The 27,771-nt window shown below is 36.6% G+C and overlaps 1 protein-coding gene across 1 annotated transcript; it reads left to right on the forward strand.

Annotated features, from left to right (window-relative positions):
* Window positions 1–42: 42 nt before the first annotated feature.
* On the forward strand, window positions 43–27,771 carry CENPQ (centromere protein Q). Its single transcript, XM_055263750.2, has 9 exons — window positions 43–161; window positions 6,852–6,971; window positions 7,974–8,028; window positions 9,064–9,184; window positions 9,787–9,855; window positions 17,941–18,070; window positions 22,724–22,843; window positions 22,979–23,056; window positions 26,814–27,771. The coding sequence occupies exons 2-9, from the start codon at window positions 6,870–6,872 to the stop codon at window positions 26,943–26,945; spliced, it is 807 nt and encodes a 268-aa protein (XP_055119725.1). The 5' UTR covers window positions 43–161; window positions 6,852–6,869; the 3' UTR covers window positions 26,946–27,771.

Consider the following 27,771-nt stretch of genomic DNA (forward strand, 5'->3'; position numbering starts at 1 on the left):
AATCGCGCTCTCATGGGCGCATTCCTGATGACGTTTAGGGGTAGGGTTAGATGCCCGTTTCCGCTTTCTTCCCGCCCACTTCCGGATCTCCTCTGTTTAAGAATGTTTGGGCGCGAATTACTCTAAGCACGGCTCCCAGAAGGGTGCAAGAAGAATCAGTGGTGAGTCGTGATATCCATAACCGGCTGGGTGGATCTAAAGTTCAGGGATGAGTTTTAAAGCCAACGCTTTTGTGGCAGACTCCGCGGTTTGCATTTGAGGATGGCGAGGGGGGATTGCTCCCGGGGAAATGCCCGCTGTCCTAAAAGGTCTGCCGTTAGGATCCTGAGATTGAGATATTTGATAACGGGGGAGGGAGCAAAGCCATGAATACTTCCTCCCTATTTCCCCCAAATCATCCTCATGGCTCATCCTCATTGCTAAATTTCTCCCGCGGGCATTAGTGAAGTCAAGTGCAGCCTTGGACATTAATGTCTGTGTTTCTCCAGGAGTCCTACTCACTCTTGTGCCCACATAGAGGTCTAAATTGAGATAATTGAGTCCCATGAGTATCAACAAGCTGACAAGGAAAACAAGACAACCTAGAATGCCTCCCTCTCTCCTAAGGCATATAGTCTGGCGGCAAACTACTGTACCAGCCTTATTTCTTTTCATTCCTCCTATACACATTAAAAGCCTCGCTGAACTTTCCTGTCCCTGAACACGCCAGGTTTTTTGTTTTTTGTTTTTTGTTTTCCGAGCTTTCCTGCCGTCCGAGTTTTACTGTTTTCCCTTGGATGCTTCATTTTTCTACTTTTTGGCTAAATATTTCAAAATGTAATTAAAATAATACTTTTTCTATGAATAATGTACAAACATACTTCCGAGATATTGCGGGGTCGGTTCCAGACCAATAAAGCCTGTCACAAGAATTTTTTGGTTTCCCAGTGCATATAACAGTTGTATTTACACTGTATTGTAACCTATTAAGTGTGCAATAGCATTATGTGTAAAAAAAAAATACATCCTTTAATTTTAAAATATTTTATTGCTAAAAAATGCTACCAATCATCTCAGTCTTCAGCAAATCGTAATCTTTTTGCTGGTGGAGGGTCTTGCTTGATGTTGATGGCTGTTGACCAATCAGGGTGATGGTTGCTGAAGATTGGAGTTGCTGTGGCAATTTCTTAAAATAACAAAATAATGAATTTTGTACAGCAATTAACTCTTCCATTCACTAAAGATTTCACTGTAGCATGCGATGCTGTTTGAAAGCATTTTACCCACTGTAGAACTTCTTTCAAAATTAGAGTAAATCCTCTTAACCCCTACCATTGCTTTAGCAACTATGGTTTTGTGATATTCTGAATTCTTTGTTGATATTTCAAGAATATTCACAGCATCTTCACCAGGAGTAGATTCCATCTCAAGAACTTCACTCATTCATAAGAAGCAACTTCTTTTCCACTAGTTTTATCATGAGGTTGCAGCAATTCAGGTACATCTTCAGGCTCCACTATTTCTCTTGCTATTGCCACCAGATCTTTCATCACTTCCTCTGCTGAAGTCTTGAACCCCTGAAAGTCATCCATGAGGGTTGGAATCAACTTTTTCCAAACTCCTGTTAATGTTGATATTTTGACCTCCTCCCATGGATCATGAATGTTCTTACTAGCATTTGGGATGTTAAATCATTTCCAGAAGTTTTCAATTTATTTTGCCCGGATCCATCAAAGGAATCACTGTCTAGGGCAGCTATAGCTTTACAAAATGTATTTCTTAAATAATATAACTTGAACGTCAAAATTATTCTTTGATTCATGGGCTGCAGAATGGATGTTGTGTTAGCAGACATGAAAACAGCATTAATCTCCTTGTACATCTCTATCAGAGCTCTTGGGTGACCAAGTACATGGTCATTGAGCAGTATTATTTTGAAAGGAATCTTTTTGTGAGCTGTAGGTCTCAAAGATGGGCTTAAAATACTCAGTAAACCATGCTGTAAACAGATGTGCTGTCACGCAGGCTTTGTTCTTCCATTTCCAGAGCACAGACAGAGTAGATTTAAAAGAATAAGAGCCCTAGGATATTTCAAAATGGTCAGTGAGCATTGGCTTCAAGTCACCACCCATATTAGCCCCTAACAAGAGAGTCAGCCTGTCTTTTGAAGCCAGGCAATGACTTCTTTCTAGATATGAAAGTCCTAGACAGCATCTTCCAATAGAAGGCTGTTTTGTCTTCATTGAAAATCTGTGGTTTAGTGTAGCCACCTTCATCAATTATCTTACCTAGAACTGGATAACTTGCTGCAGCTTCTGCATCAGCATTTGCTGCTTGACTTTGTACTTTCGTGTTATGGAGATGGCTTATTTCCTTAAACCTCAGGAACCCAGCTCTGCTAGCTTCAAGCTCTTTTGCTACAACTTTCTCACCTCTCTCAGCCTTCATAGAATTGAAGTGAGTTAAGACCGTGCCATGAATTCGTCTTTGGTTTAAGGGTGTGTTGTGGCTACTTTGATCTTCAATCCCGGACCACTCAAACTTTCTCCCTATCAGTAAGAAGGCTGTTTTTTGCTTTCTTATCATTCATGTCTTCACCGGAATAGCACTTTAAATTTCCTTCAAGAACTTTTCCTTTGCATTCACAGCTTGGCTAACTGGTGTCGTTTCCAGCCTATCTTGGCTTTTGACGTGCCTACCTCACCTTGCTTAATCATTTCTAGCTTTTAATTTAAAGTGAGAGAGGTGTGATTTTTGCTTTCACTTGAACACTTAGAGGCCATTGTAGGGTTATTAAATGGCTTAATTTCAATATCATTGTGTCTCAAGGAATAGGGAGGCCTAAGGAGAGGGAGAGAGAGGCAGGGAACAGCCAGTTGGTGGAGCAGTCAGAACACACGCAACATTTACCTATTAAGTTCTCTGTCTGATATTGGCATGGCTCATAGTGCCCCAAAACAATTACAGAGTAACATCAATCACCATAATAGATATAATAATGAAAAGGTTTGAAATATTGTGAGAGTTATCAAAATATGACACAGAAACATGAAGAGTGAGCACAATCTGTTGGAAAAATGGCATCAATATAGTTGTTCAGTGCAGGCTTGCCACAAACTAGTTTGTAAGACAACAACAACAAAATACAGTGTCTGCGAGGCTCAATAAAGTGAAACACAATAAAAAGAGTTATGCCTATACATTCTTACCCATAGCATAAACCAGTTTAAGACAGTCATTCGCTCACTTGCCTCTTTATAACATTTATAAATATACATAATAATTATTTTCATGTCTGTCTCTACCTATGCACTATCACTAAGCTATAGTTTCCCTTGGATCTAAGAATGGGACAAAATATCTATTCATTTTTATATGCACTGCGAGTAGCCCAGAAGTGATAGAAACGATGTCTTTTGTTTATTGGATTCTTACTATGTCTGAAATTCTGTTCTAGGTGGTTTATATATTCTTTGTTAAATCATTTTTGCTTTACAAAAGCCTTTAATGTTAGTACTTTTATTAATCATTTTACTAATGGGGAAAATGAGTTAATTTACTTGCCCAAAGATATACAATTAATTAAGTGGCAGGGCTAGATTTGGAGCTTGAACAATTTACCCTCGTCGCAGGACTGCTCTTAACCATTATGGTAGGGTTCTCAACCTGGGTTGATTTTGACCCAGGAGACATTTGGCAATGTCTGGAAACAATTTTGGTTGGCTCTACTCAGGGGTTGGAAGTATTCTAGCATCTGACGGTCTATGTAGACCCAAGTGTGCTGCTAAACATCCTACAATACACACCACAGACTCCACAACAAAGAATGATCCATCTAAAATGTTAATAGTGCTGAGGCTGAGAAACTTTGTGCTATATTCTAGTGCCTCAAGTAGGTTTCATTGTTAACAGTACTTCTCAAACTCTGTTAGACCAGTTTTGCTTTTTATTTCTAATCAGTCATAACTGATACTTTTGTAAAATGCAATTAAAAATCAATTATTAGTCAAACTCCCTTGTGGTATAATACCAGGAGTGAACTCTCATGTAAACAATGGATTTTGGGTAATATGATGTGTCAACAATTACAGCAAATGTACCAGTTTGGTGTGTGATGTTAATACTAGAGATTGCAGGGAATGGGGAAGGGCAGGGATTATGTAAGAAGTTTCTGTGTGTTTTGCTTAATTTTCTATAAACCTAAAACTGTTCTGAAATAAGTCTTTTTTTAAAAAATACTAATTGCTAGAAATGATATGGCAAAGACGAGGCTAATTATTTTATGATAAGGTTCAATGTGCATAAAATTACTCTATCAAATTGCTATAAAAGTTTCTAAATGATTACGTTCAATTTCCACACTTGAAAGGATTATGGCAAACAGTTTGAATGAGATTTGGAGTAGCACTAAATTACATGTTATTTTAATAAAGAATATCAAGAAGAAAATGATTAATGGAACCAAACTATAAATAAGTACCAAATGAGACAGAGCATAAGAGCCACAGACTTAGAGACAAATGAAGTAGAATAGTTAGGAAGATTTTGAAAAGAAAGTGGCTTGTGATCTAAGAGAGTGGGCAGAGACAAGAGAGAGCTGCTCAGGTAGAAGGTACGGTGTATGTTTGGGAGGCAGAATTCCTCAAAGTGTGTTCAGGAAATCATCAAATCTAGCTAGAGAGGGAGATTTGATTAAGGAGTAGTAGGAGAGAGGTATGAAAAGGTAGGCAGAGTTAGGTTGTTAAGGACTAAAAATGGCATGGTAAAGAGTTTGAATGTTACACAGAACGTATTGGGGTAAATTTTTTACTCACTTAATTTGTTCCAAAATTTGGGATTGGGAGGGACTAGGCAGGGCTTGCTCATGTCTTGTCCACGCAGTGTGGGCTGCAGCATATTGACTTAGGTACATGTACCAGACTGGCAAGTTGGTGCTGGCTCTTGGCTGGGAGCTCAGCTAAGACTTTCCTGGGGTTTCAGTTCCTCTTGGTGTTGACCTTCCTCATACGGTGGTGGCTGGGTTATAAGAGCAGGTGTTGGCCGGGTTCGGTGGCTCACGCCTGTAATCTCAGCACTTTGGGAGGTCGAGGTGGGAGGATCACTTGAGGTCAGGAGTTCGAGACCGGCCTGACCAACATGGTGAAACCCCATCTCTACTAAAAATACAGAAAATTAACTGGGCGTGGTGGCAGGTGCCTGTGATCCCAGCTACTCGGAAGGCTGAGGCAGGAGAATCACTTAAACCTGGGAGGCAGAGGTTGCAGCAGTGAGCTGAGATTGTACCACTGCACTCCAGCCCAAGCGACAGTGCAAGACTTCTCAAAAAAAAAAAAAAAAAACAAGTGTTTCTAAGCAAGAGGAAGTCAAAGTTGCCAGTCTCTTTATGTCTAAGCCAGTAAGCTAGAACAGAATCATTTCTACTGTATTCTACTGCTCAAACAGCTTCAGAGTCTGCCAAGATTTAAGACAAGGGAACATAGACCTTACTTCTCATTAACAGTTGTGAGAAGGAATGTGTACCATTTTTAATCTAAAATCTCAGCTGTCACTTGCCCCTTCACCTGGATGCTCTTATTCAGTGAACAACTTGAACTATTGTATATGTCAGCCCTTCCAGGAGAGATCTACAAGTGAAATTCTGTCATGTGGATGGGTTTTTAAGTAGGGGAAATATAACGGTGTAGATGTAAAGTTGAGGTAATTAGGCATTTTAGAAATTGAACACAAGATAGAGAATGAGTGTTTGGCAAGATATCACATTGTTCAAGAGCAGGGTAAAGTGATATTTTGACTTCCACTGCTTTTTGTAACTGGTCTGATATGTGGTTGCTAAATGTAGTTTGTGATCTTTCTGTTAATTCTTTCCCAATTTTTTTTTCCAGTCTTGGGTGGAGGGGAGCTTGAAGCTTTTAACATTTGAGAGGATAGATTTATCATTGTCTCTCTCTAAATCTGCACATATATTTAAACTGTGTCAGTATAATAATTCTGAATGTTTAGAAAAGGAATGATGGATAATTTATCTGTATATCTAGCTATGGCTAATATGTGTATATATATTTTTTCTAGGCATGTATAGCTAATATGTGCATATACATATTTCCTTGTATACTGCACTTAACTTCTATCCACTTCTTATGGTGTAATGCAAGAATAAGTATCTCATTCTTCTGTTCCTTCTTATCAGAAATGAGTTTGGTAACAAAAGAGGGAAAATTACACTAAATTTTATCAACATCCCCATTTGCAATCCCATGTCTGTTTTGTAATTTGCGGGAGGGCAGGGTAATCAGTACACTGCTGTACTCTTGTTAAAATGCACATAGTGCAGATAGGATTGCAGTTTAAATTGTTAGTGTGACACATGAATTTCCACATAGATTGATGGTATAATCCTAAAAAGTGTCTCCTTCCATTTTTGGCAAAAATTGGGTAATGGTAAATTTATTACTTAAAATAACAAGACCTAGGTTTTACTCCTTAAACTGACACTATCTGTGACTACTTTATATTTCTATTTCCTTGGACTTAAACATGGAGAGGATGTTATCATACGATAGAGTATAAAATAAGAGATACAAAAGCATTTTTAAATGATTTTCTAAAATCCATACAAATGGAAGTTAATTTCTAGGAACGAAATTGAATTAGATATCCTATTCTGATGAGTCAAAATTATTTGTTTTAAAATATGTTTGTTTCAAAGCATACAGTAATATCCCCAAACTTTTATTATGATTTTTCTTTAAAAAAAGAGAATGTGGAACATTTATAGGGAAGTTTTTTAAACAAAACGTGCAAGGCTTTAGCTTTTTTTGTATTCTTTTCATCTTTACAGTTTGTTTGTTTGTTTGTTTGTTTTTTTTTTGAAGCACTGTGTTTAGATCAAGATGTCTGGTAAGGCAAATGCTTCCAAGAAAAGCTCACAACAGTTAAAAAGAAATCCAAAGAGAAAAAAGGATAATGAGGAAGTTGTGCTGTCAAAGAAAAAGGTAATGAAAATATCAAGTTTCTCATTTAGAAATCTTCGACTGGGGCTGAGTACTGTGGCTCATGCCTGTAATCCCAGCACTTTCAGAGGCCAAGGTGGGTGGATCATGAGGTCAGGAGATCAAAACCATCCTGGCTAACACAGTCAAACCGCGTGTCTACTAAAAAAATATATATAGGCCGGGCGCGGTGGCTCACGCTTGTAATCCCCAGCACTTTGGGAGGCCGAGGTGGGCGGATCACGAGGTCAGGAGATCGAGACCACGGTGAAACCCCGTCTCTACTAAAAATACAAAAAATTAGCTGGGTGCGGTGGCGGGCGCCTGTAGTCCCAGCTGCTCGGAGAGGCTGAGGTGGGAGAATGGCGTGAACCCGGGAGGCGGAGCTTGCAGTGAGCCGAGATTGCGCCACTGCACTCCAGCCTGGGCGACAGAGCGAGACTCCGTCTCAAAAAAAAAAAAAAAAAAAAATATATATATATATATATATACAAAAAAATTAGCCAGGCATGGTGGTGCGCACCTGTAATCTCAGCTACTTGGGAGGTTGAAGCAGGAGAATCACTTGAACCCAGGAGGTAGAGGTTGCAGTGAACCGAGTTTGTGCCACTGTACTCCAGCCTGGGCGAAAAGAGTAAGACTCCATCTCAAAAAAAAAAAAAAAGTTTCAGGTTTTACCCTACTCATTAGGCAATGCCTATATTTTTTTGGAGGTAAAGTATGTAACACTATTTCGTAGGCAAAGTGAGTAATGATTCATTTAAAACATTCTTTGACACTATATAAAATTCTGTTATTATCACCATTGTCAAGAATTGCTTTAGTATATCCTCTGCCTGTGATAAATATATACCATTTTTCTGTAGAAGTAGCAACATACATTTTTTTCTATCTACTAGAAATTATATGAATACTCTTTGACATATAAAAATCTATTGTAAAAGCAGTATCTTTTTATCTGATGTTTAATTCTGTTTATGTTTATGCATGTGTTTTTCCCTCTAGGTTAGAAACACAGTGAAAAGAAATAAAAATCATCTAAAAGATCTGTCTTCTGAAGGTATTTCTTTTCTATTAACCTTGTTTAACCTGCTTCTATATCAAGCTATATCTACATTCATGAAAAAATGTTCAGCATCTTGTTTGTGAGTTCTGCAAAAGATAGTAATAAACAACTACATTTGCATTTTTGTAAGAATATGTAGTAGTGGTTAGTTATTTTGGTCAACTGAAATTTTACTTAGCACCTCTGGCAATATACTGTAGAGGCTTCAATGCCACTGAGTTGATAGGAAATAGAGAAAATCAAAGTGGCCCACAGCCTGAATTATTAGTGATCTGTGATATAAATACATACCTACTAATTTTTCTTCAAGACAAATATGCTTTCTGTTCTGTATAGATTAGTTTGGAACCACTAGTATAAGTTTGTTTGGAGTAAACTAGTTTGGAGTAGTTGCCTTTGCCTAAACATCACTGTTTCATGGAAGGATTCTCTACGTCTCCTCAGCCAACACTAGGTTAGGTTCTCTGGTTTTATACTCCCATAGCGTACAATACTTTTTTTTCCCTTTTGTATGCTTTGCACACCTATAATTTGTTCAATATCCTTTCTCTCCAACACTGATTTTCATGAGATCCAGCACTATTTCTTCTTTTTTAAATACCTAATAAGTAGAACAGTACCAACCACATAGTTGACACTATCTATTTGTGGTTTGATTAGTCTGTTTTGTTCCAGTTGCCATCCAACATTTGGAAAATAGTTTTCTGGTCCTCTCAATGAAATGTTTAAAGAATTTAGGCCATTTCTGAGAATAAAACTTTTCATAATTAAAGTTTGATTCTTCATTTAAAATTATTTCTATTATCACTTGGTAGTATTTCCATTAACTTATCAATAGAAAGCATTTTCATATTCAACACCTGGGACGTTATAGCTGTGTGATAAGAAGTAAATTAAACAGTTTATACAGCTTTATAATATTTTGTTCTGATAATTTCATAAGCTTTTTTAAATGAAAACATTCAGTTTTTAAGCAAAAACATGTAAAACATCTAGATTGATCAGAGCCTCTTCTATTACTAACGACAGGACAAACAAAGCACACTAACCTAAAACACGTAAAGATAGCAGCCAGCAAGAGAAAAACCTGGCAACCTCTGTCAAAGAGTACCAGAGACCATTTGCAAACTATGATGGAATCAGTAATAATGTGAGTATAAAATTTTTCCATTTCATTCTTTTGGTTCCCACTTAGGTGTGTCCTATGGATATTATTCTTTTAAATATTGCTATCTATTTTAAGGTAATAGAGTATATTTCTATTTTGGAAGAAGATATAATTGATGTGGCAGTATTTGCCTTCAGCAGAAAAGTCTCTGTTAATTTTAGAAACTTGAAATTCCATCAGTGAAATAAAAGCAAGTGTTTGTGGCCTGACTTGCTATCAGTAAAATTTTAGTTTTTGTCAATAGAGATTCTTTAGGAAGAAGTTGAGTTCAAAGTGACACTTTACATAGAAGGTACCACACTGGAGGGGATACAGAGAAAATAAGACAGAATTCTGCCATTGTGGAGCAAATTCTATCAGAAGAGCCAGGCATATAAACTATTACAATACAGTGTGGCAAAACATATATATAAGTAGAATTTTTTCATTGTACGTCTGTTTAAAGTGTCTTTAATATGAAAGGAAAAGTGATTGATTTTGCCTGGCTAGTGGGGAGGGGCACTGGAGAGAAATTAGAAAAAGTACACAGAGTATATTATTTGTGCTTCAGACTACTATTTATTCCATCTTTTTTTCTTTTCTAGGACAATTTTGAGTAACAGTGTTAAAGAAAAAGAAGAAATACAATACCATCTCAACTTCCTGAAGAAAAGGTAATACTGTTGCCTAATTAAAATGATTAAAACATAATTTTTAAAAACATGACTTCTTCCTATGTTGCCAAACAGACACTTGTGGAATATAAGTTTTTCTTTTTTTTAAAGAAGGTGAACAACTTGGAAATATGTTTTCTTTTTTTTCTAAACTGCTGCTGCACACGTTTCTCAAATAAGTTTCAGGGGAACTTACAAAAAAAAAAAACCCTGAAAATCACGAAATCCTGTTTCCACAGTTCACTCTTCCGAATCAGAATTTGAAAACAGTTTTGTCAACTTCAACTCCCTTCAACTTCATTTTTAATAATTTGAAGTTAATAGTTCACCACTCTTATCTATCTGATATTTACCCTATGGCTGTGTTTTTCCACGTCATATTGTCTTAAATTATTTGCACAAGAAACAAGTATAATTTTCTAAGATATTATTGCTCTTCATCTTACGGTAAATCACCAATGGAGATTTCTTCTCAGGAGTTCTTAAAAGACACACCACTGCCTGTGATTTTCAGTAATTATTTTTCTCTAGTATTTACTAAGCTTCATACGTGAAGGAGAAATAAAATACTTTACAGACAAGCAAATGCTGAGAGATTTTGTCACCACCAGGCCTGCCCTAAAAGAGCTCCTGAAGGAAGCACTAAACATGGAAAGGAACAACCGGTACCAGCCACTGCAAAAACATGCCAAATTGTAAAGACCATCAATGCTAGGAAGAAACTGCATCAACTAACGAGCAAAATAACCAGTTAACATCATAATGACAGGATCAAATTCACACATAACAATATTAACCTTAAATGTAAATGGGCTAAACGCCCCAATTAAAAGAAACAGACTGGCAAATTGGATAGAGTCAAACCCATCAGTGTGTGCTGTGTTCAGGAGACCCATCTCACGTGCAGAGACACACATAGGCTCAAAATAAAGGGATGGAGGAAGATCTACCAAACAAATGGAAAACATAAAGAGGCAGGGGTTGCAATCTTAGTCTCTGATAAAACAGACTTTAAACCAGCAAAGATCAAAAGAGACCAAGAAGGCCATTGATAATGGTAAAGGGATCAATTCAACCAGAAGAGCTAACTATCCTAAACAGATATGCACCCAATACAGGAGCACCCAGATTCATAAAGCAAGTCCTTAGAGACCTACTAAGAGACTTAGGCTCCCACATAATAATAATGGGAGACTATAATACCCCACTGTCAACCTTAGACAGACCAACGGACAGAAAATTAACAAGGATATCCAGGAATTGAACTCAGCTCTGCACCAACCGGACCTAATAGACATCTACAGAACTCTCCACCCCAAATCAACAGAATATACATTCTTCACAAAACCACATCGCACTTATTCCAAAATTGACCACATAGTTGGAAGTGAAGCACTTATCAGCAAATGTAAAAGAATAGAAATTATAACAAACTGTCTCTCAGACCACAGTGCAATCAAACTAGAACTCAGGATTAAGAAATTCACTCAAAACCACTCAACTACATGGAAACGGAACAACCTGCTCCTGAATGACAACTGGGTACATAACGAAATGAAGGCAGAAATAAAGATGTTCTTTGAAACCAATGAGAACGAAGACACAACATACCAGAATCTCTGAGACACATTCAAAGCAGTGTGTAGAGGGAAATTTATAGCACTAAATGCCCACAAGAGAAGGCAGGAAAGATCTAAAATTGACACCCTAACATCACAATTAAAAGAACTACAGAAGCAAGAGCAAACACATTCAAAAGCTAGTAGAAGGCAAGAAATAACTAAGATCAGAGCAGAACTGAAGGAAATAGAGACACAAAAAACCCTTCAAAAAATCAGTGAATCCAGGAGCTGGTTTTTTGAAAAGATCAACAAAATTGATAGACTGCTAGCAAGACTAATAAAGAAGAAAAGAGACAAGAATCAAATAGATGTAATAAAAAATGATAAAGAGGATATCACCACTGATCCCACAGAAATAGAGACTACCATCAGAGAATACTATAAACACCTCTATGCAAATAAACTAGAAAATCTAGAAGAAATGGATAAATTCCTTGACACATACACCCTCTCAAGACTAAACCAGGAAGAAGTTGAATCCTGAATAGACCAATAACAGGCTCTGAAATAGAGGCATTAATTAATAGCCTACCAACCAAAAATGTCGAGGACCAGACAGATTCACAGCTGAATTCTACCAGAGGTACAAGAAGGAGCTGGTACCATTCCTTCTGAAACTATTCCAATCAATAGAAAAAGAGGGAATTGTCTCTAACTCATTTTATGAGGCCAGCATCATCCTGATACCAAAGCCTGACAGAGACACAACAAAAAAAGAGAATTTTAGACCAATATCCCTGATGAACATCGATGCAAAAATCCTCAATAAAATACTGGCAAACCGAATCCAGCAGCACATCAAAAAGCTTATCCACCATGATCAAGTGGGCTTCATCCCTGGGATGCAAGTTGCTTCAACATCAATAAACGTAATCCAGCATATAAACAGCACCAAAGACAAAAACCACATGATTATCTCAATAGATGCAGAAAAGGCCTTTGACAAAATTCAACAGCCCTTCATGCTAAAAACTCTCGATAAATTAGGTATTGATGGGACGTATCTCAAAATAATGAGAGCTTTTTATGACAGACCCACAGCCAATATCATACTGAGTGGGCAAAAACTGGAAGCATTCCCTTTGAAAACTGGCACAAGACAGGGATGCCCTCTCTCACCACTCCTATTCAACCTAGTGTTGGAAGTTCTGGCCAGGGCAATCAGGCAGGAGAAAGAAATAAAGGGTATTCAATTAGGAAAAGAGGAAGTCTAATTGTCCCTGTTTGCAGATGACATGATTGTATATTTAGAAAATCCCATCATCTTAGCCCAAAATCTCCTTAAGTTGATAAGCAACTTCAGCAAAGTCTCAGGATACAAAATAAATGTGCAAAAATCACAAGCATTCCTATACACCAATAGCAGACAAACAGAGAGCCAAATCATGAGTGAACTCCTATTCACAATTGCTGCAAAGAGAATAAAATACCTAGGAATCCAACTTACAAGGGATGTGAAGGACCTCTTCAAGGAGAACTACAAACCACTGCTCAACGAAATAAAAGAGGACACAAACAAATGGAAGAATATTCCATGCTCATGGGTAGGAAGAATCAATATCGTGAAAATGGCCATACTGTCCAAGGTAATTTATAGATTCAATGCCATCCCCATCAAGCTACCAATGACTTTCTAAACAGAATTGGAAAAAAACTACTTTTAAGTTCATATGGAACTAAAAAAGGGCCCTCATTGCCAAGACAATCCTAAGCCAAAAGAACAAAGCTGGAGGCATCACGCTACCTGACTTCAAACTATACTACAAGGCTATAGTAACCAAAATAGCATGGTACTGGTACCAAAACAGAGATGTAGACTAATGGAACAGAACAGAGCCCTCAGAAATAATACCACACATCTACAACCATCTGATGTTTGACAAACCTGACAAAAACAAGCAATGGAGAAAGGATTCACTATTTAATAAATGGTGCTGGGAAAACTGGCTAGCCATGTGTAGAAAGCTGAAACTGGATCCGTTCCTTACACCGTATACAAAAATTAATTCAAGATGGATTAAAGACTTAAATGTTAGACCTAAAACCATAAAAACCCTAAAAGAAAACTCAGGCAATACCATTCAGGACATAGGCATGGGCAAGGACGTCATGTCTAAAACACCAAAAGCAATGGCAACAAAAGCCAAAATTGACAAATGGGATCTAATTAAACTAAAGAGCTTCTGCACAGCAAAAGAAACTACCATCAGAGTGAACAGGCCACCTACAGAATGGGAGAAAATTTTTGCAACCTACTCATCTGACAAAGGGCTAATATCCAGAATCTACAAAGAACTCAAACAAATTTACAAGAAAAAAAAACCCATCAACAAGTGGGCGAAGGATATGAAGAGACACTTCTCAAAAGAAGACATTTATGCAGCCAACAGACACATGAAAAAATGCTCATCATCACTGGCCATCAGAGAAATGCAAATCAAAACCACAATGAGATACCGTCTCACACCAGTTAGAATGGCAATCATTAAAAAGTCAGGAAACAACAGATGCTGGAGAGGATGTGGAGAAATAGGAACACTTTGACACTGTTGGAACTGTAAACTAGTTCAACCATTGTGGAAGACAGTGTGGTGATTCCTCAAGGATCTAGAACTACAAATACCCTTTGACCTAGCCATCCCATTACTGGGTATATACTCAAAGGATTATAAATCATGCTGCTATAAAGACACACATACACATATGTTCATTGCAGCACTATTCACAATAGCAAAGACTTGGAACCAACCCAAATGTCCATCAACGATAGGCTGGATTAAGAAAATGTGGCACATATACACCGTGGAATACTATGCAGCCATAAAAAAGGATGAGTTCATGTCCTTTGTAGGGACATGGATGAAGCTGGAAACCATTATTCTCAGCAAACTATCACAAGGAGGAAAAACCAAACACCGCATGTTCTCACTCATAGGTGGGAATTGAACAATGAGAACACTTGGACACAGGAAGGGGATCATCACACACCGGGGCCTGTCATGGGGTAGGGGGAGGGCGAGGGATAGCATTAGGAGATATACCTAACGTAAATGACGAGTTAATGGGTGCAGCACACCAACATGGCGCATGTATACATATGTAACAAACCTGCACGTTGTGCACATGTACCCTAGAACTTAAAGTATAATAAAAAAAAGAAAAAGAAAATGTTCTGCTTCTCAGTTTCAAGTTTGCCTAGAAATGTTTGTGACCTATTTTAAGGAGTTCTTTTGAGTACAAATTATATTTACTTTTTCTTTAAATATAATTTTCAACCCATAGTAGCCAAGTAGAAAGAGTGAATGAGATGGGTTGGGTGGGGTTGGGAGTTTGCTAAGAAAGGTTTAACAAATTGAAAACTGCTAGAAGCAGGCTTGTAAATTGCTTAAAGGTATAGCAGCCTATTATTAAAGAAGGAAGAAGATATTAAAAGGATAATAAGCTAATACAAGTATAATGAAAATGTAGCTGTTTAGGATCTTTTTAATATAAAACAAATACTAATGTTTAGTGTATGAATGAGAATATTACATTACATAATAGTTGCTGTTCATAGTGATCACCTTGGTTCATTGGAAAAGATTATATTCAACAGATAGGCAGTCTCTTCATCATGTAACAGCTATGGAGATACACATTTCAAGGCCTTTCCTACTTATTTTTACTTTCACAGCTTGCTTTCTTTAGTTCCTGAAGTATCTTAGTACCCAAGATACAATTACTTTTACCAGTACAACAAAGTACAGCATTAGCAAACTGATCCTAATTGGAACTCTAAATACATTTTTCTGTAGCAGTGTTTCTCAAAGTATATTTGAAATACTTGTTCTTACAGATATTCTATGGATAAAAGTAACCTGTGGTGAATTATACTTGGGTACCTTAGCATGTAAGAAGCCCTGCAGTAAATAAATCTATTTCATTTTCTTTAACCTAGCATCTCCCAAATTGATATTTCTGGGAACTCATTTTCATATATTAGTCACATCTCTGCTTTTGACTAAATGTTAGCTTCATTATTTTCATTTTTTTAGTTTTCAGTTCTTACTAGATTACAACTATAATCATAGGCAGCTTCCTGTATCTATCATTTTAGCCCGGCGAAGAAAGAGGAAAAAGACAATTCTTACCCCTTAGCTTCAGTTAGAAAATTCTAGGAGATGGTTTCTGATTTGCTGAGCTTAGGTGATATACACCTATTCTTGACGTGATTTTGTGACAAGAGCTACCATGGATATGATTGATATAGACTGGATTATATACCTAGCCCCATGATTACACAGACAAATTTGCTAGGCAAACAAAACTATTCCCCATTACAATTCTAAAGGAACATACTTCCAGAAAGTCTGCCCTATAGAAACAATGTTATAAGTGGTGATTAAATGTTGCTGATGTAGTAGGATATATTCAAGCCATGGTTTTACTTTCTAAGAGTTAGTGAGAGTCTTGGAAATCTAACTGCTATTTAGAACATTTGGAGCAGTGAATGACTCTTCCACATAATTGATTTAATAAACATATAGAAGAAACTTCATAAATAAAATATTTTTGTTAAGAAAATAAAAAAACTTTTCCCTCTTGGGAAGGCTTAGGCAGATAGTTTGTGTTTAAATGTGATAGCCTAATGATGATTTTTCTAAATAACTAGAGTTTGTCTTAACAGTTTAATGAGAATTATGATTTGTGGAGTTTTTGCTGCCTACTTTTTTCTTTACAAAAATTAAGATTTTATTTGCAAACCATGCATCAAACAAAGGTCTATATCAAGACTCTATAAGAAACTTAAATTAGCAAGCAAAAAACCAACAATCCTATTAAAAAGTGGGCAAAGGACATAACAGACACTTTTCAAAAGAAAACATACATGCGGCCAACAAACATGAAAAAAATGCTCTCAACATCACTAATTACTAGAGAAATGCGAATGAAAACCACAATGAGATACCATCTTAAACCCGTCAGAATGGCTGTTATTAAAAAGTCAAAAAGTAACAGATGCTGGGTGGTTGCCAAGAAAAGGGAATGCTTTTAAACTGCTAGTAGGAATGTAAATAAATTAGTTCAACCATTGTGGAAAGCAGTTTGGCAGATTCTCAACTTATAACAGAACTACCATCCAACCCAGCAATCCCATTACTGGGTATATCCCTGAAGGAATATAAATTGTTCTACCATAAAGACACATGCACACTTATGTTCACCACAGAACTATTCACAATTGCAAAGACGTGGAATCGACCTAAATGCCCATCAGTGGTAGATTATAGATAAAGAATATGTGCTACATATAAAACTTGGAATGCTATGCAGCCATAAAAGAACGAGATCATGTCCTTTGCAGCAACATGGTTGGAGCTAGAGGTTTCCTAAGCAAACTAACACAGAACAGAAAACCACATAGTGCATGTTCTCACAAGTGGGAGCTAAACTAAACATTGAATACATACGGACACATAGAAGGGAACAACAGATACCAGGGAGGAGAGTGAGGGTTGAGAAACCAGCTATCAAGTACTATGCTTATTACCTGGGTGAAAAAATAATCTGTACACCAAACATTTGCCTACACAACATTTGCCTCCATAACCTGCATATATATTCCTGAATCTAAAATAAAAGTTTTTTTTTTAAATTAAGATTTTTAACAAGATCCCAAAAATGGGATAGTGGGTTCCACTATTGTTCAGATTTCTTCAAATCTGAAGTAGTAGAACCCAAAGATACTGCTGTTATAAAAGGAATCCAATTTAGCTTTTCCTCATAAAATTTAAGAATCAAATCTGGGAAAGCTATTTTGTGGTCTGCCAGATGTGACGATAGAAATAGATGTTTCTACTAGTGATCAAATCAACTCGAATTTGTAAAAGAATTTTTTAACTTTAATATTAAATACCATTCATGTTTATAGTATTTTTGAGCAATGCACTTTAATCTTAGTGTTTTATTTGCCTTAAACTCTATAGAACTCAGTTTTCTTTGAAATCATTTAGAATAACTAATGTAAATCTTCTCTATATTTTATCACATTCTCTAAAATAATTGAGATTTGGGGTCCAGGGTCATAGTTAAGACTTCTAGACTAGTGTTCTGTCTCTTAACCAACAATTCACAACATATAATAGACTCATGTCCTGTAATAGTCTAGAAAACATCTGGATGATAAAAGGAAATTTTGGTTTTAAAATGTATATAAATTGTCAAATGTGTAAAATAGAAAATTTTCTTTTAGTAAAGTAGCCCCAATGTCCCTTAATTTGAGGTAAATCTTAATACATTGAAAGGCTAAATGATGATTTGTCAGGGCTTTTGGAGGGGGAGACTTACGGGCAGTTACCCAGTGGTGATAAAAGAATATTGTACCTTTAAGAATATGAGGACAGGAAAAAATGAGGACTGTTTTAAAATAATAATAATAATACTCAAAAATAAACAAAATAATTGTTTTTATTTTATCCTTAAGATTGCTACAACTGTGTGAAACTCTGAAAGTCCCTCCCAAAAAGATGGAAGATTTAACTAATGTATCAAGTCTACTGAATATGGAAAGGGCACGAGACAAAGCTAATGAAGAAGGTCTGGCATTACTGCAGGTATGAAATTTGAATAGGGAATCCATAATTAGAGAGTTAGGGAAAGGGGAAAAGACCAAAGTTTTTAAAAGTATCATGATGTTCTTCCAGTAGTGAATACTAGACCTTGAACCAGGTTTTTTCATTAAATGTTTTTCTTTTTTTGTTTTCATTAAAGCAAAAATTTGTCTGAACTTGGTGCCTCTAAAGTTGAAGTATTTCTAATATATTTGTGGTTAAGTAGCAGTCCTATTTTTTTCATCAGATTTTAACTGAACTATCTTAGTATTTTTAATTATCAATTTAGAAGAGTTTATCACTAAATACTGTGGAATTTTAAAACGTATAAGTTTTTCTGACCTGTATATGGCAAGAAAACACAATTATCATTAGAGTTAATATGTACTGGGGACTTCCTACACTCCAGACACTGTTCTAAGCACTTTACAGTTATATCCCTTAATCCTCACAATGACTTAGAGTATGACCTAAATTATTCTCTTTTTACAAATGTGATAAAAAGACATAATGCTATTTCTAACTGAACCTTAGACAAATTGCTTAAAGTTGAGATGCTAACTGTGTCATTCTGACATTAGCACATGATTCTTGATCACTATGTTGTATGGCATCCTGTGGAAGATAATAGCAGATAACCTTGTCTATCATGGTTAACTTCAAGCTTTTAATGGATGGATATCCGAACAACTAAGACAAAGCAACCTTAAGGAGCTTACTGGATAATTATAAAAAGTAACACACATCAGACCATATATCTCTTAGACATTTTGAAGTAGTTTAGATGTGGTGCATAGATTTTAGTTGCAATTTAGTAAGTACAAGGTGGTAGTAGTTTCTGCAAGGAATATATTCTCAAAATGTATAACTCAAAGGTAACAAATAATTCATTTTCATTTTTCCATAAGATTGAGAATAAAGTTGGAACAATTTCTGAGCACAAATCTATACATGTTTTTAGTTAATAGGGTGGCATTTTTTGGTGGCTGCCTCACTTTATTCAAAGTGTGATATTATATTTTATTTCCATCCCAAGGTTCCTACTTTTTTAGGGCATCTTTTTAGTATTGGCACTAGCTTCATCACCTAAACACTTAGATGACGTTTATTTAGGTTATTTTAAAAGGTATGAGAGTATAATCATGGAGAATTTTAACATTTAGTATTTATGCACATCAGTTAAGGGTGTTCTGAAGTCATAAATGATAGTGTGATTTTTATGCTACTGGTAAGCATTTCTGGTCTCCAGCTGAAATTTGACCTCCATGGGACATAAACCTAATTATATCTATAATTAGTCACTCAGAAGAAGCACCACTGGCATTTGGGGAAGGAGAGTTCTTCATTGGCATAAGAGGATCTTCAGACTAGCAGCTTGTAAACTCTAGCTGTATCATCAATTTTCTCCTCTGTGCCTTAGAACCATTGCTTTTTCTCACTGCATCCTAGAGTTATTGCTGGTGATGATCTTCCAAAACCTGTAATAGTAACAGAAATTGTATTTATTTAACATTTTCATTGTGCTGTCACTCAGTAATGGTGCTGGGGAAACAACAATGGTGAACAACATCTCGGAGATTCTGGGAAGATGGCATTAGAACAGCTGAAGCATAATTTTTTAGACTCCATTGATCTTGTCATAAAAATGGAGCCATAGGATTTCAGAATCAGAGTTAGCATAAGAAAATATGACAATAAAGACCAAAAATAACATTCCTGATACACCGAAAGCATGCCAAAAAGACATGTGCCTAGAACAGATGAACATTAACCGAATTTATCAAGTGAACTGAAATAAATTCAGAAAAAATGATAGAAAGTATAGGGGAAAAATTATAAATCAGAATTAGCAATACTGATAAATGGAAGTAGAGAATTCAGGAATGAATGAGACATAAAAGAAAAAACCTTTCAGATATGTAGACTAAATTAGAAGAAGCACTAAAGCAAATAAACACAACAGATAATGCTTATGGTAAATAGAAGATAAAGAGGAAATTTTGAGAATCATAAAAACATTTTTAAAAGGAATTGAGAAAAAAAATCCTCAAAGAAGATACCATATGAGTACGGTAGTAATACCCAAAGATAACCAAAGCTGTGGAACAAAATAAATTTTATAATGAGAAATTTTACTCCTTGTTATATTTAACCCCTTTATTCATTCAGTGCTGTTATACATTCCCTTTGTAGTGGGTTGAATCTAGGGAAAGGGTCTTGTCAGATATAATTAAGGATCTCAAGATGAAATCATCCTGTATTGTCATGGGTAGGTCCTAAATCCAATGACAAGTGTTCTTATAAAAGACAAGAGAAGGCACAAAGACAAAGACAAAGCCACGTGAAAGACAAGAGAAGGCCCAAAGAAAAAGCCACGTGAAGGCAAAGGCAGAAACTAGAGCAATGCAGCTACAAAGAATGCTGACAGCTACCAAAAGCTGAAAAAGACAAGAAACCATTCTCCTCTCTTGTCTTCAGAGGGATTGTGGCCCTGCCAACACCTTGATTTTGTACTTCTGTCCTCCAGAACCATGACAGAATGAATTTCTGTTATTTTAAGCCAAGTAGGTGGTACAGCAGCCACGGGAAACTAATATATGTGGTTTGTTTTATATTTATATTGGACAGCCCTCTGTTAGATCCAACAACCAATTCACAGAAAATACAGGGCTGAGGAACCAGTTAAACTTCACCAGGGAATACAGTTCACAAAATTTAGCCCATGGGAAATTCCACAGAGCAAACTATCTAATCTCCACAAATAAATTGAAATGGAAGCCTCCTATAGATGAAAAGAGACTTAGATATATCAACCAGTCACAACCAGTTTGGAACCTGATTAAAACAAAATGTAAAAAAAAGAAAATTGAAAATGTGAACACTAACCACATGTTTGATATTAAGGAATTTATTGAGATTTTTTTAAGTGTAGTAATGATATTGTACTCTTATGTATCTTTAAATCCTTTAGAGCTGTATACTGAAATATTTATAGATAAAATGATGGGATATCTAGGATTTGAAATAGCACAGGGGAAGCGGGAGAAGCAGATGGAGTTAAAGGTGTGACAGGATGGCCATGGGCCGGGCGCGGTGGCTCACGCCTGTGATCCCAGCACTTTTGGAGGGCGAGGCTGGTGGATAACCAGAGGTCAGGAGTTCAAGAGCAGCCTGGCCAACATGGTGAAACCCTGTCTCTACTTATAATACAGAAAAAAAAATTATCTGGGCATAGTGGCAGGTGCCTGTAGTCCCAGCTACTCGGGAGGCTGAGGCAGGAGAATCACTTGAACCCGGGAGGCAGAGGTTGCAGTGAGCCAAGATAGCGCCATTGCACTCTAGCCTGGGCAACAAGAGCAAAACTCCATCTCAAAAAAAAAGATGGTCCTGAGTTGATAATTGAAACTGGCCAATATGTATATGGGTGTTCATGATAACATTCTCTCTTACTGTATGTGTTTGAAATTTACTATAATAAAAAATAAAAACAGAGTCTGTTCCTCCATGGAGTTTAGATTCAAGTGAATAGAGCTCACAGTCCCAAAATCTTAGGCATTCAGGGAACAGCACATTCCCAGTAAGGGGCCAGACAACATTTTAGCCTTTTTGGACTACATATGGTTGACTGTTTTGTTGCATATCCTTTTGTTTTGTGGAGGTTTTGACCAATCTTTTAAAATGTAAAAACAACTCACAGTTCTTGAACTGTACAAAAACATCCCATGGGCAATTGCTGACCCCTGCAGCTACCCTTTCTGGAAAAAAAAAAAAAAAGGTCATTTAGAAGCCAAAATATATTTCTTGAGGAAGACTACTCTCCCAGCAACAGTTCTGCATCTAGTATTTGGAGAATGACGTAGATATAGCATCAACTTTATTGCTGAACAAGATTTAAGAGTTATTACTTATGTATATTTTCTGTGTGGCTTATTTACTTGTTCCCCAAAGCGTACAGGCAATGTTATCATTGACTGTTGCTAGGACTATATTTGAAAGCAGTGCCACGTTTAATATCCTTTAGAAACCTGGAGGCTTGCTAATTTTAATATTATACTTGGCCTGCACACAACACATCCTTGATGTGTTGTCCCCATACTTGTTTTATTCATTTCTTATTTTCTTTTCATCTTCCTCTCTAAATTATATATTCCTTTAATGTGGGAAACTGTTACTCTTTTTTTTATTCTCCCTGCTCTAATGCCCAACATTACTTCCTTTTGACAAATTTAAACAGCAGACTCTTAAATGCTCCTAAATAAATGAAAACAATTCAGAATTTCTCCACTACATGAAGTTTTATGCTGCTTAAGGACGGTTGCTGTATTTCTGTCATCAGTTCTGGGCTCCGCTAGATTTACACTGGGATCTTCCATGATCTCTGACCCTACCAGCATTGGTAAGTTTTGAGGAAGTGTTCATCTACATCTCCTTATTCCAGGGAAATTAGATATCCTTATAACACATTAATACCTTGACATACCAGCTTTCCAAGAAGTCTGTTTTTTGAAAGAAACAAAAGTAAATTCACCAGTTGCTGCTAAAAATGTTTTAAATATATATGGTGTTTTTTTAAATGTGTATGTATAACAATATCTATTAGGATTTAATATAATAATGTGTTTAAGTTAAAATGTTTTTTTTCTCTTTCTGACTCAGGAAGAAATAGATAAAATGGTAGAGACCACAGAGTTAATGACTGGGAATATTCAGAGCCTAAAGAACAAAATTCAGATTCTGGCAAGTGAGGTGGAAGAAGAAGAGGAGAGAGTAAAACAGGTAATTATTTTAAACTGTATTATCGGAATTTGGATATAATTTTTAATGGTTAAATTATGCCAAGACAACTTTCAAGTATAATATGATGAGAAAAATCAGCTTTTTGAAATAATCTGTAGCTTTCTTCTACTTTAGATGCATCAAATAAATAGTAGTGGAGTACTCTCTCTTCCAGAACTTTCTCAGAAAACTCTCAAAGCACCCACACTTCAGGTAAGTGCCTATTTACCATATTGATTACAGGCATACTTTAGAGATATTGCAAATTTGGGTTCAGACCACAGCAAAAAAGCAAATACTGCAATAATGCAAGTCACACAAATGTTTTGGTTTCCCACTGCATATAAAAGTTATGTTTATACTATACTGTAGTCTAGTAAGTGTGAAAAAGCATTGTTTCTTTAAAAAAAAAAAAACAGGACATACCTTAATTTAGAAAACGCTTTATTGCTAAAAAATGTTAACAACCATCTGCACCTTCAGCAGGTCATCATCTTTTTGCCAGTGGAGGGTCTTGCCTCGACGTTGGTGGCTGCTGACTGATAGCGTGGTGACTACTGAAGATTGGGATGCATGTGGCAACTTCTTAAAATAAGAAAACAATGAAATTTGCCACATCGGTTGATTCTTCCTTTCACGAAAAATTTCCCTGTCGCATGTGATGCTGTTTCATAGCATTTTACCCACAGTAGAACCTCCTTCAAAATTGGAGTCAGTTCTCTCATTCCTTGTCATGGCTTTGTCAACTAAGTTTTTGTCATATTCTGTATCCCTCATGGTTATTTCAACCATGTTCACAACATCTTCATCATCAATAGATTCCATCTCAAGAAACCACTTTCTTTACTCATCCATAAGAAGCAACTCCTTGTCCATTCAATTTTTATCATGAGATTGCAGCAATTCAGGTACATCTTCAGGCTCCACTTCTAATTCTGGTGCTCTTGCTGTTTTCACCACATCTTCAGTCACTTCGTCCACTAAAGTCTTGAACTTCTCAAAGTCATCCATGAGGATGCAAAATTGAATCCATTTTTTCTAAACTCCTGTTATTGGTATTTTAACTTCCTCTTGTGAATCGTGAATGTTCTTACTGACATCTAGAATGATAAATTTCTTTTAAGATGTTTACAATTTATTTTGCCCAGATCCATCAGAGAAATCACTACCTAGGGCAGCTGTAGCCTTATGAAATGTATTTCTTAAATAATAAGACTTGAAAGTTGAAACGACTCTTTTGATTCATAGGCTGCAGAAGTTGTGTTAGCAGATGTGAAAACAACATTAATCTCCTTGTACATCTTCATCAGAGCTCTTGGGTAACTGTGAACATTTTCAATGAGCAGTAATATTTTCAAAGGAATCTCCATTTCTGAGCAGTAGCTCTTAACAGTGGGCTTAAAATATTCAGTAAGCCATGCTCTAAACAGATGTACTGTCATCCAGGCTTTGTTGTTCCATTTACAGAGCACAGACAACGCAGATGTAGTCGATTTAGTAGAATTAAAGACCCTGGGATTTTCAGAATGATCAGTGAGCATTGGCTTCAACTTCATGTCACCAGCTGCATTAGCCCCTAACAAGAGCCTAACAAAAGCATGTCCTTTAAAGCTTTGAAGCCAGGCATTGCCTTCTCCTTTCCAACTATCAAAGTCCTAGAGCTAGCATCTTCTTCCAATAGAATGCTGTTTTGTTTACATTGAAAATATGTTGTTTACGGCTGGGTGCGGTGGCTCACGCCTGTAATCCTCACGCCTGGGAGGCCGAGGCGGGCGGATCACGAGGTCAGGAGATCGAGACCATCCTGGCTAACACGGTGAAACCCCGTCTCTACTAAAAATACAAAAAATTATCCAGGCATGGTGGCGGGTGCCTGTAGTCCCAGCTACTCGGGAGGCTGAGGCAGGAGAATGGCGTGAACCCAGGAGATGGAGCTTGCAGTGAGCTGAGATCACACCACTGTACTCCAGCCTGGGCGTCAGAGCAAGACTCCATCTCAAAAAAAAGAAAATATGTTGTTTACTATAGCCACCTTCACCAGTGATCTTAGCTAGCTAGGTCTTCTGGGTAACTAGCTGTAGCTTTTCTATCAGCACTTGCTGCTTCACCTTGCACTTTTTATGTTATAAACACAGCTTCTTTCCTTAAACCTTGTGAACTAACTTCAGCTAGCTTCAAGCTTTTCTTCTGCAACTGCCTCACCTCTGTCAGCCTTCATAGACTTGAAAACAGTTCGGGCCTTGCTGTGGATTAGGATTTGGTTTAAGGGAATGTCGTGGCTGGTTTGATCTTCCATCCAGACCACTCAGACTTTTCCCATACCAACAATAAGGCTGTTTTGCTTTCTCGTTATTCGTGTATTCACTGAAGTGGCACTTTAAATTTCCTTCAAGAACTTTGCCTTTGCATTCACAACTTGGGCGTTTGGCACAAGAGGCCTAGCTTTTGGTTCGCGTGGCTTTTGATAGGCCTTCCTCACTAAACTTAGTAATCTCTAGTTTTTGATTTAAAGGAAGAGACATGATTCTTCTTTTCACCCAAACACTTAGAGGCCGTTGTAGCGTTATTAACTGGCTTAATTTCAGTATCATTGTGTCACAGGGAATAGGGAGGCCCAAGGAGAGGGAGAGAAACTGGGAAATGGCCTGTTGGTGGAGCAGTCAGAACACGTAACAATTACCAATTCAGTTCACTGTTTGATATGGTTGCAGTTATGGCACCCAGAACAATTACAGCAGTTCCATCAAAGAACACTGGGCATAGATCACCATAACAGATACCGTAATAATTTTTAAAGTTTGATATATTACAAGAATTACCAAAATGTGATGTAGAGATACAAAGTGAGCATGTGCTTTTGGAAAAATGGTGCTGATAGACCTCCTTCGCACAGAGTTGCCACAAACCTTCAGTTTGTAAAAAACGCAGTGTCTGGGAACACAGTAAAATGAGGCATCCCTGCATATCATAGACCAGTTATACATTACATATATATGAAAACATTATGTCCTATTTCGTTCTTTAAACAAATGGAACCTGATATGAACTGTTTGGCAAATTACTTTTCTCATTTGACTATATAGTTTGAACATCTTGTCAATCACATAGATCTCTCATTTTTGTTGATAGCTATGTGACATTCCGTTGCATGGAGGTCATATAATTTGTAAATTACTGATGGAAATACATAATTTTTTTAATACAGGTAAGACTGGGTACACCCTTGTACATATGTCTTTACTGATTTGTGTAGTCATAATTGTAGGATACATTTCTAGAAGTAAATATTGACAGTTTGGTTTTTTTAATGCTTCTAACAATAGCATATAACTCCTTATAAAATAGTACTGTCTTATTTGTAGTAAACTCTTTCTTCAAAGGACTCTAGTAGACATTGTAGTGTAAATGTTTGTAGCATTGGAAAGTCTTCATGTTTTCTCAAGAAGTAATTTGAAATTTTCCTATTGGCCGGGCACAGTGACTCACACCTGTAATCCCAGCACTTTGGGAGGCCAAGGCAGGCAGATCACCTGAGGTCGGGAGTTTGAGAACAGCCTGACCAACATGGAGAAACCCCATCTCTACTAAAAATACAAAATTAGCCAGGTGTGGTGGCTCATGTCTGTAATCCCAGCTATTCGGGAGGCTGAGGCAGGAGAATTGCTTGAACCTGGGAGCTGGAGGTTGCAGTGAGCCAGGATTGCACCATTGTACTCCAGCCTGGGCAACAAGAGCAAAACTCTACCTCAAAAAAACAAAAACAAAAAAAAATCCTATCATTTACCAGTGGTGAAAGGAGCAGGATGGGGAGAGGGAAAGATAGATTTGAAAGAAGAATGGCAATTCATTGACAATTATTAAAGTTGGATGATAGATACTTAAGGTTTATTTTACTGTCCTCTCTAACATACATTTGAGATTTCTCGTAATAAAATGTTAACAACTATATTTAATACTATCTTTCCCACAGAAAGAAATTTTGGCGCTAATTCCAAACCAGAATGCTCTTCTAAAGGACTTGGATATTCTTCATAACTCATCACAGATGAAGAGCATGTCAACCTTCATTGAAGAAGCCTATAAGAAACTGGATGCCTCTTAAAGAGGTTTTTTTTTTTAGATTGTTCCATATTAATTTAATGTTCGTGAATTTGTAAAACTGTTAACCTATGATTATATGTACAGAGGCTAAGGCTTCTGTAGGATTTATTGTCTCCTGATATGCATTTTAAAATTAGTCTTTGTAGGTCTATCATTAGCATCTAATGTAGTTCTGAAAACTGTTTTTAGCAGTTGCCAAATCTAGGAAACTAACATTTATATTGCTGTATCTATAAGTATTTGCCTAAAACCTTAAAATAGGAATTGCCTTAAGGATCTAATAGTTTATAATGCCTGAATGGAGCTCATTTATTGGTTAACAGCTCGTATCAGGAGCTGTGATAAGTGTTTACATATAGTGTCTAATGCATAAAAACCTTACTGTTTGCTATATCATTCATTCTGTAGCCAATGGCTTACAGTTTCTGTCTGGTCATCTGGAACTTGAAAAATCCTCAAATGCCTTCATTCTTTTACCTAACTCCCTAGTCTTTTTGGGAAGCAGTGAAGATATGCCTGGTATCTTTAACTTTGGAGGTAGTATCAAAATTTTACTTCTTTGGTTGTTTAGTGAATTAATGTTGAATATTTTCTATTGTCATCAAAACAGATTCCCAAAAAGTATTAAAAAGGAACCTTAGCACATTTATTAAAACAAAAAAAAAAAACAAAATGTATAAACCTTTTCTCATTATGATAATAAGCTTATATATGTGAATAAATTATAATCTAGTGTATAAAAAGTTATTTCTAACAAACTACAGTATACTGTCTTGGGTTTTTTGTTTTTTTTTTTTTAATCTGTAAAATAAAATGACTGCAATTAC

The sequence above is a fragment of the Symphalangus syndactylus genome, chromosome 23, assembly GCF_028878055.3.
Source record: "Symphalangus syndactylus isolate Jambi chromosome 23, NHGRI_mSymSyn1-v2.1_pri, whole genome shotgun sequence".
Lineage (NCBI taxonomy): Eukaryota > Metazoa > Chordata > Mammalia > Primates > Hylobatidae > Symphalangus > Symphalangus syndactylus.